Source organism: Eutrigla gurnardus (assembly GCF_963514095.1).
Source record: "Eutrigla gurnardus genome assembly, chromosome: 9".
Taxonomy (NCBI): domain Eukaryota; kingdom Metazoa; phylum Chordata; class Actinopteri; order Perciformes; family Triglidae; genus Eutrigla; species Eutrigla gurnardus.
This window is the reverse complement of record NC_139923.1, coordinates 13,455,438-13,470,968: the sequence shown is the minus strand read 5'-3', so window position 1 is coordinate 13,470,968 and position 15,531 is coordinate 13,455,438. Positions and strand designations below refer to the sequence as shown.

Below are 15,531 nucleotides of genomic sequence, written 5' to 3'. Positions count from 1 at the left end.
TTTCTATTTCAAATTAAATATTGTCTAAAAATACTTCAAATTAAATATAAATCTTCTTTGACATAGAAACTAATATAATAATATTATCTGACAAAACTCAATCTAAACATAGTTTACAGAATAACTTTTGAGGTTTATTAACGTATAATATAACATAATAATTCATTACTGACAGATCATTTGCACCCTAAACTGTGCCATGCATGCTTAAATGTCAGTTTTAACTGTAGCATTGGTCTAGACTAACTTCTTTTTGAGTGACACAATACACTACCTTTTTTTGAAGACGGATTCACTTTGTTTCCGGTGTGACTGTGTCTGTTGTTACCGGTTGTGACAGAGCTGAGATTTCCTCTGGTGACAGGATCCTATTGCTTCTGTAAAATCTATTTGGTCTTTTTTATTATTTATTTGACAAAGAAGGAGGGAGAAGTAGGAGGCACAAAGAGAGAGGAAGCCCGGTGGCTTTCAGATGTTGCATGTTGATTTCCCGCCAAATAAGATCTGTTGCCACGAGAGTCGGATATCTCCCCATTATCACAAATCAAAGATCAAAAATCAAAGCAATTAAAAGCAGATACAACAGAGTTCCAATATGCAACTTTAAAATACATGGAAAAGAGTGAAGAGGTGTTAAGAAGAGGTGCGAAAGATAATAAGAGGATGAAAAAACAGGAAATGAATCGAGAAGGTGTGAGAGGTGAAGGAAGTGAGCAACAGGAAGACTGACTTCAGTATGTAGCATACAGAGGTGATGGAGGTTGTTTTGCAGAGGCTCTATCATAGCATTACCATATTGGTTAAATTTAAATAAAAAATGCAATCTTTTAAATAGCCAACAGTGACATTAAAATATCCCACAATTACAGTAAAACTGCCTTTACTACAAAGCTTCTTTGCAGTACATGATGATAATGATGATGATAGTGATTATCATTATTGTTATTGTTATTGTTATTGCTATTGTTGCTATTATTATAGTAGACACAGTAGTACAGTAGTAGACACACACGTGTGTGTATATACAGTATATATATAAGATATTTATGTATCTTTATAAAAACAATGATTAGCCTTATTATTAATCATAACAATAATACATTATGATTTAAGAATTCAATGTAAATAAATGGTTTGACTACCGGTATGTCATGTGATTTTGATGTTGATGACGTCAGGGGTGGGTCTTGTCCGTGTAGTCCACTTCCTGATTCTCTGCCCTGGTTTCCACTGAACAGCTGCATCAGCCTTTTATCCGACGAAAGACACAATGTCACATCAAACGGGCATTCAAGGTAGATGGCGTCTCTCTGTTTTCACTGTTTCTGTCCGTGTGTATGTTGCTGTGCGAGTGTGTGATCTCCGTGCGAGCTCTTAGTACCTGCAACAATTCATTTCAACCAGAAGCTAGCTTCAAGTTAGCTAGCCACTCCTAGCTAGCCTTGAGCTACCGTGATGTGTGTGATCAGCGGCACCCTGTACGGGCACTTTGAGGACTCTGAGACATAATCCCTGAGTATTCAGCCGCTCGTTTTTTCGAGCCTGCTAATTCACGGCTACTCCATATACTTTTTTCCCAAATCGTTCAAATGTATGTGACGCCAATTCAGTTCCAACGATAGTTTAACCTTCTAAATGGATGGGCAACGCCTTCGTTTAAAGGGGCCCTATTATGCTATTTTTCCACAAGTTAATATAAGTTATTGATGTCTCCAAACCTGGTCTTTGAATTCCTCAACTGGAAAAAACAATCGGAACATGTATTTCGGAGTGGATCACACTCCTCATTTTCAACAAACTGATGGCCTGGCAGACGCGACCGGCGTTCCCCTAAATATTTGAATAGCACTGGCATTACCTCCACTGTGTTATTAAAACATGTCCTTTTCAGTTGGGCGTAACGTCCTGTTTTTTATTATGCCACTCCGAAATGTCTACAGTCTGTTTTGAGGTTAAACAACGTGCACATGATGTGGGTTAGTAATAGACAGCTAGATGTGGCGATTATAAATGTCACTACTAACCTATAGTTAATATAGCAGTCTAACATGTTGATTTCCTTCAAAGCTTATTTTAACAGTGTACTCAGCCATGACCAGTAGACCTGCTTCCATTTACACATGCATGTCTACTCTGTAGCTGACTAGACTGTACATGTAGAGAAACATCGAAGCCAATCCCAGAGCTTGAAAGGACAAAACCTTGTTGAAAAAAAATGTCTGGTACTTTAAGCATTTACCTCTGTGTTCCTCCATGTCTGTGTTTTTTACGAAACTTCCTTCCTACACAATTTATCAGGGGGGAAAGCAATGGTATTGCAATCATATGCATGTTTGACTAGGTTTTGCGGTGCTGTTAGAAAGGGCAACTACAAAGTCATGTAGATACAATTGTGTATCATGTCTAACATCTGGGTGAAAACGTGCAGTCCAGGGCTTAAACGGCTAATTCTAGAAAGAGTTAGCTGTTGTCAACCATGCATCTATTCAAAACCGTAGGAAACCGACCCCTTCTCTGTCTTTCCTCAGCGGGCAACGATGTGAAGGAAGCCTTCGCCAGTGCCAAGTGCGGTGACCAATATCGGGTCTTAAAGGTTGTCATTGATAATGGTAAGCAGTGTCCCGGTGTTGTTTTACACCCTCTTCTGCCAAGAAAACACTTGGCTGCCATTGGAATGTTAACATGACAAACAAACTGAAATATTTTCGTTGCACACATCTGCTTTCCAGAGCAGCTGGCAATGGACACCACCAGGAAAGCATCAAAGAAGTGGGACCAGGAGTATGATTCCTTAGTGCTGCCCCTCCTCCAGGATGACTTGCCCTGCTATATTCTGTACCGGCTGGACTCAAATAACAACCAGGGCTACGAGTGGATCTTCCTGGCTTGGTCACCGGACAGCTCTGCTGTAAGAACACCAAGCCTAGACCGGCTTTAATGAATAGCTTCCCATACTTCACAGCATTTGTCCTCTGCTTTGAGATTCAGATGGGTGGGGTTACCACATCAAGGCAGCAGTTCTTTGTATGTTTGTTGAAAAACTGGATAACTGGGTTTCCTGATGGACCTGGAGAGATTATGGTGTTCTCCGAATAACAAGGCGCTTGGTCTTAACCTCCCGTGTGTTTGCAGTGTTCCCGACTCATACAATGTCACTGTCATTTGGTTCGATTCAAACTCGATGAACCACTTGTGGGATAGTCACTGCGATTCAAAATAGCCATGACAAATAGACATACAAATGTTGTTTCTGTGGCAGTGAAAAGAGGAATGTTGCGTGGCGAGACCAGTGCCAAAATAAAGTGCCATACAGGTTATTTCAGGCACTAACTGCATGGTGGAATTGGGCTCAAATTCACTCTCTGACAGCAATAACCGAGCTCAACATTCCTGTCCTCTTGCTCAAAACACAGTGCTTCAGGTTAAGACTTGTCTGGAAGTTACAAAATCCTTTTACAACCAGTGCATGCTGCTGCCTGGAGTGAACACAACTCAACCTCTTTATATACATTTCCTCAAATCAAAAGTATGTAACGGAGCAATGCAGCACAGTCAGCGATGAAGATGATTGCATGTAAACATGGATGCAAACAATGCACGTTTCAGAATGCTAAACAAAATAATAATTTGGCTTTGCAAATGTGTTATGAGGAAGGAAATGCATTCGCTTCATTTCAAAGATGCTCTCAATGCATTTTGTTGAATGTCACAGTATGTAAACTGAACGTTGTTCTTTATTGTTTCTATAAGAAACCATATAAAACACTCTTAGCAAAGAAAAAAAAGGAATTTAAGCCCATCTTTTCTATCAACCATGTTACATGATGACACTTATCATTTCAAGATGTCTTACTTTTCATTATGTCCTCAACAGGTACGACATAAAATGTTATATGCTGCTACCAGAGCCACGCTGAAGAAAGAGTTTGGAGGCGGCCACATCAAGGATGAGATTTTCGGCACCACAAAGGTTAGTCTTATAACAGCAAGACACGGAGGTGATGTGACCTCAAGCTTCAGAAGCCTAACTTAAACAAGTTCTGCTTCTGTCTAATAACTTCATGGCAACTGACTTGAGAAATGCCGTATTTGTGAGTCGATCAATATTGCTGTATGATGTGTGATTGTGCGTTTTCTCCCCCCCAGGATGAAATGACTCTCACTGGATACAGGAAATATCTGACCTCGCAGGCTGCACCCCTGCCCCTCACTGCTGCAGAGGAGGAACTGAGAAAACTTAAACTGAATGAGGTGCAAACACAGACAAGCAAACGCACAAACACAGACAAGCAAACGCACAAACACAGACAAGCAAACGCACAAACACAGACAAGCAAACGCACAAACACAGACAAGCAAACACACAAACACAGACAAGCAAACGCACAAACACAGACAAGCAAACGCACAAACACAGACAAGCAAACGCACAAACACAGACAAGCAAACGCACAAACACAGACAAGCAAACGCACAAACACAGACAAGCAAACACACAGACAAGCAAACACACAAACACAGACAAGCAAATGCACAAACACAGGAGCATTCGGACTTTACCTCTTGGTCAATGTTTATATTATTTGACATGATCTTGGAATCGATCATGCAGTCCACCATGATTATGTCTGCACATAGCGCTGCATGTTCATAAGTTGTATGGCTTGAATCTATTCTGACGTAGACGTGGATAAGTCTCGCGCTCTGTTTCAGTTCTATACAGGGATGACACTACGTCTTCATTGCATTTGAGGCTTCGGTCGGGGGGGAATATCTCACCGCAGCTCACAGCTGTAGTCTTCCTCATCTTATAACTGCGTTTGAGATCTAATTCCCCCTCAGAAATTCTGTAGAGTGTCAATGAGGGCCAGCGATGCATCCTTCCAAACAGCACAAGGTCAGCAGCAGTGCAAGTATGCATATGCTTGCTTGGCAGTATCAACACACTGCAAAGATGCTGATGCGTTAAAACAGCAGGATGTTGGCAAAGATGTATCTATTAGGCTTGGACAGCAAAGCCTATAGCTCCATACAAATTCTTGTTAAAGGAGCAACAAAGTGGTTAAAGAAGAGTGCTGTATGGACGTTAAATAATCATTTCCATGTTAGAACTACATGCAAATGTGAATATATGTAGGTGTGGCAGTGATTCTTCATGAAGCACAGGTGATCTTTGTGCTTTTCCTTTGTTTGCAGTGATGAGATGAGGAAATACTGTAACGTGATATCAACTGCATGCCGCTTATGCTGCCAGCAGTGTTTACAGTGCTGACGTAAAGGGCTTAAGGGCTGGACCAGATGCTCTCCAATAGACATAAATCAATGGAGAAAACAACGTTTCACTTTGTGGGGCAGTTCCTATAAACGAACCCCCAAACGAAATGTGTCCTCCTTTTTTGAGAACCGACCTATTCCTGCCACACAAACAAGAACTCTCTTCCTCACCATATATGGAAGTGCTGCGAGTCGTGCGCGCCACATCCAAAGTACGGTCAATTAACAGCCACAGAGCAAATGGGAAGTGAGGTTTGTGCTCGTCCCACTTGACCAGCTGTTGACGGAAGATAATATACCATTAATCTGTACCGCCCAGATGAAAAAGAGGCTTTGAAATATTTATCATTGCTGTGCCTTGGAGACTGCCTGACTTTTACTAAGCAGATGGATAAAAGACCGGCAATCCTTTGGTATGCGAGGTAGCTACATCGGAGGCTCAATCATGTTCGCACGGCATTTCATTTTATGGGAACAGGGCTCTAAAAATAGATGCAATCCATCAGTGTAATCCCCCCCCCCCCCTCCCTGCATTTCCTCTTTTCTGTGTGATTTTTGTGGAGGCGCCTTGTCACTGCTGATACAAACACCTCATGTAATCATCATGCTCCGGCATACTTGTTGCACTCAGACCCAAAATCAGCAACAACTGATTTAACTGGTCTAAATTCTTCTCATCATTTAATGGTTACACAATTGCGTTTCTGGATAAACGTTTCTGATACATATGCTTACTAATATAGAACTGGCTTTTATGGATATATTCCTGTAAATACCAACCATGTGTTATTTGAAGGCAAATATTTTATTATGTCCATGACAGAATAAAAGAAAGTGTGTATGCTTTGTGTGCGTGCTTTGTGTTTGTGGTGTGTGCAGGTGCAGACGGACATTAGTGTGGACACCAAGCAGCAGACTCTGCAGGGAGTGGCCTTCCCTATTCACAAAGATGCCGTCGCAGCACTCGAACGTTTTAGGGACAAAAGAATCAATTACGTTCAACTGGTGAGTCCTTAAGAGCAAACCATTAGTGAGTAGGTGACCTTTGCTGGATCAATAATTTGAATAAGCAAATCAATTCTCTGTCTTTTATGGTGTTTTGTTTGGAGAGATAGAGATGCCTTTTGGTCCAGAGTTGTTTACGAACCGACACAATGAGTTACTCATTTTGCCCAAAAGCCTTTGTTCCTCTCATTGAAATTCAAAGGCTGCCATGTCACAAGATCAGATCAGTGCAAAGTACAAAGGAATAATTGTGGCACTGTTGCCGCTTTGTCCCAGTTACCCTTTTTGTCCGTTATCCTAAAAGCTTTTCAAGACAGCAGAATGTTTTGTTCTATTTATCCAGTGAAGGTTTACTCCCAACAGCACGTCAGCTAATGTTTCTCTCAGACACCTGAGAGGAGGGGGGGGAGATGTTTTTGAAGCAGGAAACTGAAGAGTAACTTTTCTTCTTTTTTTCTTTTTCAACAGGAAGTCGACGCTGAACAGGAGCTGATTCGGTTGTGCAACACTGAGCCAACAGAGCTGAAAGACCTGCCAATGAGAATCCCTAAAGAATCTGCACGTTACCACTTCTTCCTCTACAAACATTCCCACGAAGGCGACTACTTGGAGTCCACAGGTGAATAGATTAGTTATTACGAAGGCTTGACACACCCACTTGTATTTCTTTTTTTTTATGTTGCTCTGATTGGTATTTTGTGTCCACTCCTCTCATTGTCCTTTTTCCCCCCCTTTGCAGTTTTCATCTATTCTATGCCTGGGTACAGTTGTAGCATCCGGGAGAGGATGCTGTATTCCAGCTGCAAAAATCCCTTGGTCGACATGGTGGAAAACAGTCTCCAGATTGAGATCGAGAAAAAGGTGTGAAGCTACCTCTCATGATCAAAGACTCTGGTCAAAAGCATATAAATTATATATTTTTTTGACACAAAGTTTAAGCACTTGAAAACTTGCTTTTAATTCTTAGTTTAAGCTCAAGTTAAAATTCAGAAAATATATAATTGGGTATCATTAATTTTAAAATGTCATTAGTTGTCTACTCAGGATTATGTGCATATGGTTTGATCTCAAGCTTCAGCAATTTTCCAATGCTTTGCTGTAAACTGAACTGTGTGATTTTTTTTTTCTTTGATAAAAACATTACTTGATCAATTCCTCAATTGTTAGTTGTTTGATCTGATTTGGTTGACCAGCAAGTGTGACATCATCATCACATGTTGTCATTCCTGTGCTGCTTAATTCCATTATTTATGCGCAAAATAGGACTAGGACCTTATTTTGAAAAAAAAACATTGATTTTAGAGTGTGAGTTTAAATTGATTCCATCTGCTCATATGTTTGGTGTTTGTTTCCCAGTTGGAGATTGACGATGGGAATGAATTAACCAGTGATTTCATGTACGAGGAGGTGCATCCTAAGCAGCATGCTCACAAGCAGGCCTTCGCCAAGCCCAAAGGCCCTGGGAAGAGAGGCGGCCGCCGCATCACCCGAACACCCGCGGACGGGGAAGATTAAACCGACCTCAGCACCCGGCCACCACTTCCTCCTTAGCACGTTCCACAGTGGAACATTCCTGCAATTGGGGGAAATCATATTTGACACGCTTGTTTAAAAAGAATAAGACAGCAACTTTAAATTCTCACAAAGTTCCCCAGAGACCCAGCTATGCACGCCAAGGACAACTGAGCAATGACACACTTCAGAATTTCTATTTGTAGCTTGCCAAATGGAAGCATATTTATGTACGTTAGTACACTCACAACAATTCATTTCCAATGATTCAAAGAGCCCCAAATAAAACCAAGCTTGAGGTTTTTACATCGTTGCCATCGCTGAGACTTGACATTTAGTGTGACTAATGTGAACTTGCGCCAATATGATAACCCTCCCCTCCCCTCCCCTCCCCCCGCCCCCCCTTTGAGTTCACATGCTCAAATTCCTAACTTGCATTCCTTAAGTCTGTGTCAATTAATGTTTCCGTGTCTAATGTATTGAAATTGTCTCCTACTGTTTGCACAACGCGGTGCTCCAAAGCAGAAAAGATATAATTATCCCACTTGCGTCTTATTGATTTGTTTTAACAGTGCATTTTATATTGGAAAACTTCTTTTTTGATATAACTGTGGTTTACATGAAAAATCATCTGCTGAGAAACTTATTTTTCTATGCAAGTGCTGTAAATGTACATATTGTAGCCGTGTGACTCTATGATTAAGAAACTGTTCTGGTGATTGTCTGTCAGTGAGGATCACAGTGGAAAGAACGCGCTTCCAGAAATATTCCATCAATACTAATCAGATTTCACTCAAGAGAAAGCTACTCAAACTTTGCTGGTTCCCATAGAAGTGGGCAGCCATGCGACCGGATAGGAAAGGGAATACTAGAAGTACCATGATCAAATGTTGCCACATCACCTGGTCTACTGATTAACATTAGGGCAAACTAATAAGATCACCTCATATTTGAAGGGAAACTACGTTCCTTTATAGTCATACTGTGTCATTCTCATCAATCATGTTTGGTCTTATTTGTTTTCTTACAAATTGTCTTTTAAAAGAAGAAAAATAAAATATTTAAATCACTCTTTTTTTTGGTTTCTTTTATTCATTTTATTCCTTCACAATAAATACATGACAGAAACACTTGTTCCAGGATTTAATCTATCAAGTCTGACACAAAAGCATCACACAATGCTGTAGAAAAACTAAACTGCATTCTTCTTCAAATTAAAAAAATATATAGTAAAAATATTAATAATGCATATACTATTCAGTCACAGTGATACGGGTGACATCAATGTGTCTAAAACTTTCATTAATTTGTCAGTGTGTTCACATCATGAAGCAGGATCATCTTCACTCCGCTTCAGTCCAGTGAGATGCTTTTAATAACTCCTTTAAGCTCCAACAAGACCTGTAATGACAAATAAATATTCATGCAAATAGTTGAGCTGCAAATAAAGATAGATAAACTTGTTTTGTAGCATTTGCATACAGAGAGTAAAACTGTACATGCAGGAACAGATAATCCAAACAAGTCCCATGACACATTTATTTCATGGGATTAGCTGGGACTTCCTTCACCACATGTATCAATACTCCTGGGTCTGATAATACAGGTATTTCGCTAAAGGTGACACACAGAAAGTAGTGCAGATGCCAACGCAGCAGCTTACACTTCCCCACCGTACCTGTTTGATGAGTGGCCGTCGGTTTTTCCTGTCGTGGAGGCAGTTACAGGCCAACGAGTAGACACTCCTCACCTGGCTCATCTCCCAGTCTCCCATCTGTTTGTCCAGGAAATCCTCAAACGTCAGCTCCTCATCTTCATCATCTATGTCATGCATCACCTCCATCTGGGAGAGCGAGGGAGGGGGAAATCTAACTACAGGTGACTGAAGGCAGTGAGGAACTATAAAGGGGGGGAAACTTAACATTTCAAAATAGCATGACTGCTTTTAGCATGTTGGAGGAACTTCATCTGTCTCCGGATCCATTCTCATTTACACTCCAGAATGTGTGTATTACCATTTGAACAGCGGACTGATAATGCGCCAAACTCTTGAACAACCTGTGATTGTAAACTATAGCTAGACAGATACACAGAGAAAGCCTCTTTTGTGCTGCTCACCAAGAACTGGGGCTCACGGTTTTCATCGGCTGGCGGAAGTCCAGACAATATTTCCAACAGCACCTGTAGACGGCAGAGAGACGAGGTCAATCGCATAACTCTGGATGACAGAAAACCTTTATTATTCCACCGTGCACCAGGTAGCCTCACAGACACCGTAGTGTTTCCACAGCTGCCCCAATAAGACATATAAGCTGTATCTACGGCACCATATGGAAGGTCAGGCGCTTTTATATGCTGCCGATCCCATAAATCAGTCAACCGATGTCACACAGTGGATAATATGTTTGACGTGTACAGCTACTAATACAGCACAGCTGTGTCCCTCCACTGATTTGGAATTCTTCAGAAGGAAGTGATGACAGATGATACGTAACGTAGAGCTCTTTTTTCGCCCAATGGAAAGAAATGTATACTGTAATGTTTATGTCCTGCAATTATGCATGTGTCAGTATTTTGGGAGAACCTTGCACTCACATAAACTGCAGCGTTGTGGTCTTTATTTTACGTGACAGCTGCAGTTTCTCCTTTCCCAACATAATATCCCCACCTGTTTGGGCATTCATGCATTTGTGCGCGTCCGTAGAAATCCTACCACTCCGAAGCTGAAGACGTCCGATTTCGGCGTGATCTCTCCTCTTAACGCCTCAGGTGCCATGTACGCACGGGTACCCACAATCCTCTCCGTCATCATGGTTGTTGACGTCCGCTTGGCCGACGCTCTCGTCAGCCCGAAGTCCGAGATCTTCGCCACAAATCTTTCATCCAACAGGATATTTGCACTAACGGGAAAGAAAAAAAGGAAACCTGTTATTGTGAGCACTGTGAGCTGTGAGACGTCAAGTGTATCTCATGAAGGCACTAAGACGTCCAGTGTCCAGGGTGAAAGGTGTATTCATGTACCTTTTAACATCTCTGTGGATGTGATGGTTAATGTGCAGATACTCCAAGCCTCTTGCTGTCCCTTCAGCTATCAAAGACCTCTGTCGCCAGGTCAGTGGAGGACTTCCCTCCTGAATGGACAAAACGCGGAACAATCAAAAATCTGCATGGAAGCACTAGAAGAACTAGAAGTCAGAGTCGGTAGACGGTGCCTACCAAGCAAGATAGTCGGTCCAGCAAAGAACCATTGACCATAAGGGCGTACACCAAACACGGGTGCTGCCCATCACAGGAATATCCAACCATGTCAACCAAGTTTTCGTGTTTCAACCTGTGGAACAAACAAGTCTCATCAAATCTGATCTTATTTAAATATATGAATGTTGGGTTTAAACTAGTTCAACAACGAACAAACAAAAAAAAACCCAGGCGGTTTTTCCAAAAACTTGTTTAATGCTTTCGCTCTCTCAAGTTCTATTACTTTACCGTCACTCTAGCTAGTAAAATATAAGGTTATGATTAAAAAGGAGGTAGGAGGCAAAACGTACAGTTTCAGAGTTTGGACCTCTTGGTTGAACTGAACTCGCACCTCGTCCAGGGAGAGGTCCTCCATCTAAATGAGATCAGATTTTACGTTGTGATGTATGCGACCTGCATTAGTATCGAGACTGGCGTGAATTAGTTTAACTTACTGGATTGAGCTTTTTCACAGCAACCGGTTTGTCGTTAAGGAGGCCTTTGTACACGGTGCCAAAGCCTCCCTCTCCCAGTCTGCTGCCACCGTCTGATATGGGACGGTCATCGAAGTCGCCTGTGATCTTCATCAGCTCGTGGTACAAGAAACTAGAGAAATCTAATTAGGGGCACACAGAAAAGGGTTGTAGTAACCTGTCGTTGCTGCCACCTGCTGGTTCATTTTGGGGAAATCAGTATTTTTCAAAGAAGCAGCATCATTTACAATTCTGCCTGTAATGGAGTAGTTTCACATTGCGTTAATACAGCTTTTACAGTCAAAACACGCACATACGGTTATCAAAAGTTGAAGTTTTGAACTAATAATGATTGTTTAACTCCATATATGCTTCACAACCTCCTCTCATATACATACCACCGCAACTATAAAAACCATCTTTAAATGTAGTTTAACTCAAATCCAAGGAAAAAGGACATCCACCTGTGTGTTCTGGTTCACTGCTCTCCAGTAGAATCTGTGGCTCCGATGAGACGGCTGAGCCGCCAACGTCTAGCGGCTGTGTCTCTTCCAGGAGCCTCGTTGAAAGAGCGCTGTTTGTTTCCACTGTTGGACAGGCCGGCTGTGTCTCTGCTGGGACAGCCTCTTCCACTATGCGTGGACAAAACGACAGACATCACGTTATGTTGTTGATATGCGCTTGTCAAAAGCACGACACCTTAAATGACTCTGTGAAATGGACATTTATGCATTTTCCATTTTGAGTTGTGTGGCAAATGTTTGATTCCTCTTTCGATCATGAATGTCAACTTCTTTATTTCATCTTTATTTCTAAACTTTATCGTTGTATGTCATAATGTAATCCAACATGAAACAACCCATTTCATTGCACAACACAAATAATAAGTCTATTGTCTTCATTATCTCCCACTGTCAAATAGGAAACTAACTATTAATACTTTTCATGGTAAAGTTTTACTAATACATTGTTACCAGGTGCTGCTTGTAATTACAGTTACTTGTCACCAGGGATCAGTTGACCTTTAAGTGTGGCCCATCTGATGACATGGCAGTGTTTGTGTCTACCTGGCCGCAGACTGCAGATAGAAAGCACCTAAAGTAGCTTCAGAAAGAAACCTCTCTTCTCTTTGTATGACATTTTTTTTGTTCCTGACTAACAAATGTAATAAACAAATGAATGACTGAGTGAGTTTTAGTTCACATCTACTGAATGTATTGGAGAGAGGTATCCATGAAAAAGACTGGGAAACTGTTTTGATGAGCATGATGTCGTGTGATAATTGACTGGATATGGGGTTATATAGGCCTATAACATATAGGTTGTGATTATTGTGGTGCCATTTTCCAAAATAAACCATACCAGGTAGCAGGACACTAGCAGCAGCCAATAACTTGTGACTCTTCAAAATGTCCACAAGTTCCCCGACTGTACTGTTGGTGGTTCCCCAGTCCCCCAGCAGCTCCACGGTGGGACTTTTACCCTGAGCAACGAGGCCTTCGAATCTCCTGAGAACCAAAGTCAGTAGGTAAGTAGATGATAGAGAAAAACAAGCATTGTGGACCTTAAACAGTCAGACAGTAAACACACCAGATATCCCACCTACCTCACGTGAAGCTGAGAGTACCTCAACTCACCACTCGGCTTCCGTATCGAGACGATAACATCTTTCCACCTGTCTTGGGGGTCCAAAAACTCGGACAGCCTGCGATGTAAACTATAACTGAGGCTGCGAATGTACGTAGCGGAAGTTACTGAATTATTCATGCTCCGACAAAACACCGACACGACCTCGCGTTGTGTTTTATCTTACGGTTGTACCGGCGGGGTGTACAGCTAACAGCGCCGCTCCGGGTGTTATATCCGCACTCACGGACGCTGACCATTACCACACGGATATTTAGCTGACAGTCTAGTAAAACGTGTTCTTTCCGATATTGAGCAACTTCCCAAAACGCCCCTCTCATGTCTCCACCTTCAACGCGGAAATACAAGCAGTGGCAGTATAAAAGGTACATCAACAGAGTCCTCTGGATGTCGGTAAGAGCACAATTAGTCTGCTATATAGATGTTTATTTTAGTTACAGACCACAGAAGAGCAAAACAATATAGAGAAGCTGAAATAGAAAGACAGAGACCCTTTGCTTTCCTACATGTTTGTAGTGTGACAGCACCCTCTAGTGGACAATAACGATAATTCACTTTAGTGATGTTAATGAAGTATGGTTTATAAAATTAGTTTCTTTACAGGAATCACAATTAGTGCAAAGTGCGTGACTGTGTTTATTAACAAACAAAAACATGAAACAGGGGGGCTGCCATCATATTACCTGATTTTCCTTTACCAGAATTTTCTGTTCAACACATCCCCAGTGTGGAGGAGGTATTCAGATCTTCTATCAGGACAACACAAGGGTGGCGATCACTCTGACCCTCCTTGAGTGGCCCAGCTGGAGCCTGGACTTGAACCCCATCAAACATCTCTGGAGAAACCTGGAAAATGCCTGTACACAGTCGGCACACATCCAACCTGACAGCTTGAGGGGATTTGCAGAAAATCCCTAAATCCAGGTGTGCAAAGCTCACGTCATACTCGAGAAGACTGGAGGCTGATATTGGTGCCAAAGGCGCTTCAACTAAGCACTGAATACTTATTTCAATGTGATAGTTCAGTTTTGTACAGGACATCTAAAGTCCTGTTTTTCACTTTTTCATTATGGGGTATTGGTTGTAGATTGATGAGGGGGAAAACAAGTTTAAATGATTTAAGCATAAGGATGCAACATAACAAGATGTGGAAAAAAAAGGGGCCTATATATTTTAGCAGACGAGAAAGAAACCACAACATATCATTGTCGATAAAGTAAGAGCTAAAAAATAGAAACAAGTGTTAGGTCCTCGTCTGAGTAAAGTAGCTGTTCAGCAAGTATACCTTAAGAACAACACTGCTATGATCAAAGTGCTATAGATAAGAACATAGAAGTGCTTTTTCGTTTTGTTTTTTGTTCTTCTAAAGCTCCCGACCTCTCAAGACATGACTTTATAAAATAATTTATAATAACAGATTCCAGCCTGCTTTTTTATGGATTGGGCCTTTGTAATTTTGTTCCTCCTTCATCATTGCCTCTCTCTTGTTGTTGGCAGTACCTGATCCGTCCATGGATGTGGATTTCTGAGTGTTGTGACTGTTTGATTACAAGAAGCAGGTAAGAACTGAACAACACTGTACATTTACTCCCTGAGCAGGTCAGCTGGTTCAGCTAAAACCACTGCTGGCACAGTACACCAAACACATGACAGGAGACAAATCTTGCAAACCTTCAAGCTGCATTAAAACAAACAACCTCATCAAACTCACCTTGTGTCAAACACCAGTGGTAATTTGGCAAAGCATTCACTCTAAAGTGCATGGAGGACTTTTTTTTTCTTTGTGTAGCAGCAACGTCTGTTTGTGGTGTAGTTGCTATTTACACTGTGTTTGTTGAATGGTGATCAGTTCCATGTGGAGGGAAGGGCCTGGCTGTCTCACTGGATGGGCGGGGTAGTGAGTTGCGAGGTGTGTGTGAGAAAACTATAAAAAATGTAAAACCTAAGCATGTGAAACACAGATTGATGAGGATATCATGTCCGGACCAAAGTGGCGGACCGACCATCATTGTCATAGATTGCTATTTGAGTTGCCACGGTCAAACTCGATTTGTATGAAGGTATAATAATATATGTAATTTAGCTGTTATTCCTTTAGACCACAGATCTTCAACAGGGGGTCCGTGACCCCTAGGGGGTCTGCAGAGTTACTCCAGGGGGTCCCTGAAATGACAAAAATATACATTAATATGAATACAACCTAAAATATTCTTCAATGTTAGGCAGTTGGTGGAATTGCGATGTAGAAATTCCAATATAGAATTGAAATATGTTCTGTAAATATATGAATCTGTCAACAGTTATTATTTTAATGGTTTAGCATTTTATACATGCATCATTACAAAGTGCTTTTATACATGGCACTATAAGCCGCACTACACAT

At 41.4% G+C, this 15,531-nt stretch overlaps 2 protein-coding genes across 2 annotated transcripts; one reads left to right on the top strand and one right to left on the bottom strand.

The window, feature by feature from the left end:
• The first annotated feature begins 1,182 nt into the window (after positions 1-1,182).
• On the top strand, positions 1,183-8,861 carry twf1a (twinfilin actin-binding protein 1a). Its single transcript, XM_084016699.1, has 9 exons — positions 1,183-1,295; positions 2,529-2,609; positions 2,730-2,908; positions 3,875-3,970; positions 4,147-4,251; positions 6,154-6,279; positions 6,748-6,898; positions 7,019-7,140; positions 7,636-8,861. Exons 1-9 carry the CDS (start codon positions 1,271-1,273, stop codon positions 7,792-7,794), a joined length of 1,044 nt encoding a protein of 347 aa, XP_083872825.1. The 5' UTR covers positions 1,183-1,270; the 3' UTR covers positions 7,795-8,861.
• Positions 8,862-8,869: 8 nt separating this feature from the next.
• Positions 8,870-13,468, bottom strand: irak4 (interleukin-1 receptor-associated kinase 4). The gene is made up of 11 exons (XM_084016698.1): positions 13,108-13,468; positions 12,864-13,009; positions 11,966-12,133; positions 11,484-11,644; positions 11,340-11,404; positions 11,008-11,122; positions 10,813-10,922; positions 10,505-10,691; positions 9,910-9,972; positions 9,470-9,634; positions 8,870-9,192 (listed from the first exon to the last, which is right to left on the bottom strand). Exons 1-11 carry the CDS (start codon positions 13,266-13,268, stop codon positions 9,145-9,147), a joined length of 1,389 nt encoding a protein of 462 aa, XP_083872824.1. The 5' UTR covers positions 13,269-13,468; the 3' UTR covers positions 8,870-9,144.
• Between the last annotated feature and the right edge of the window lie 2,063 nt (positions 13,469-15,531).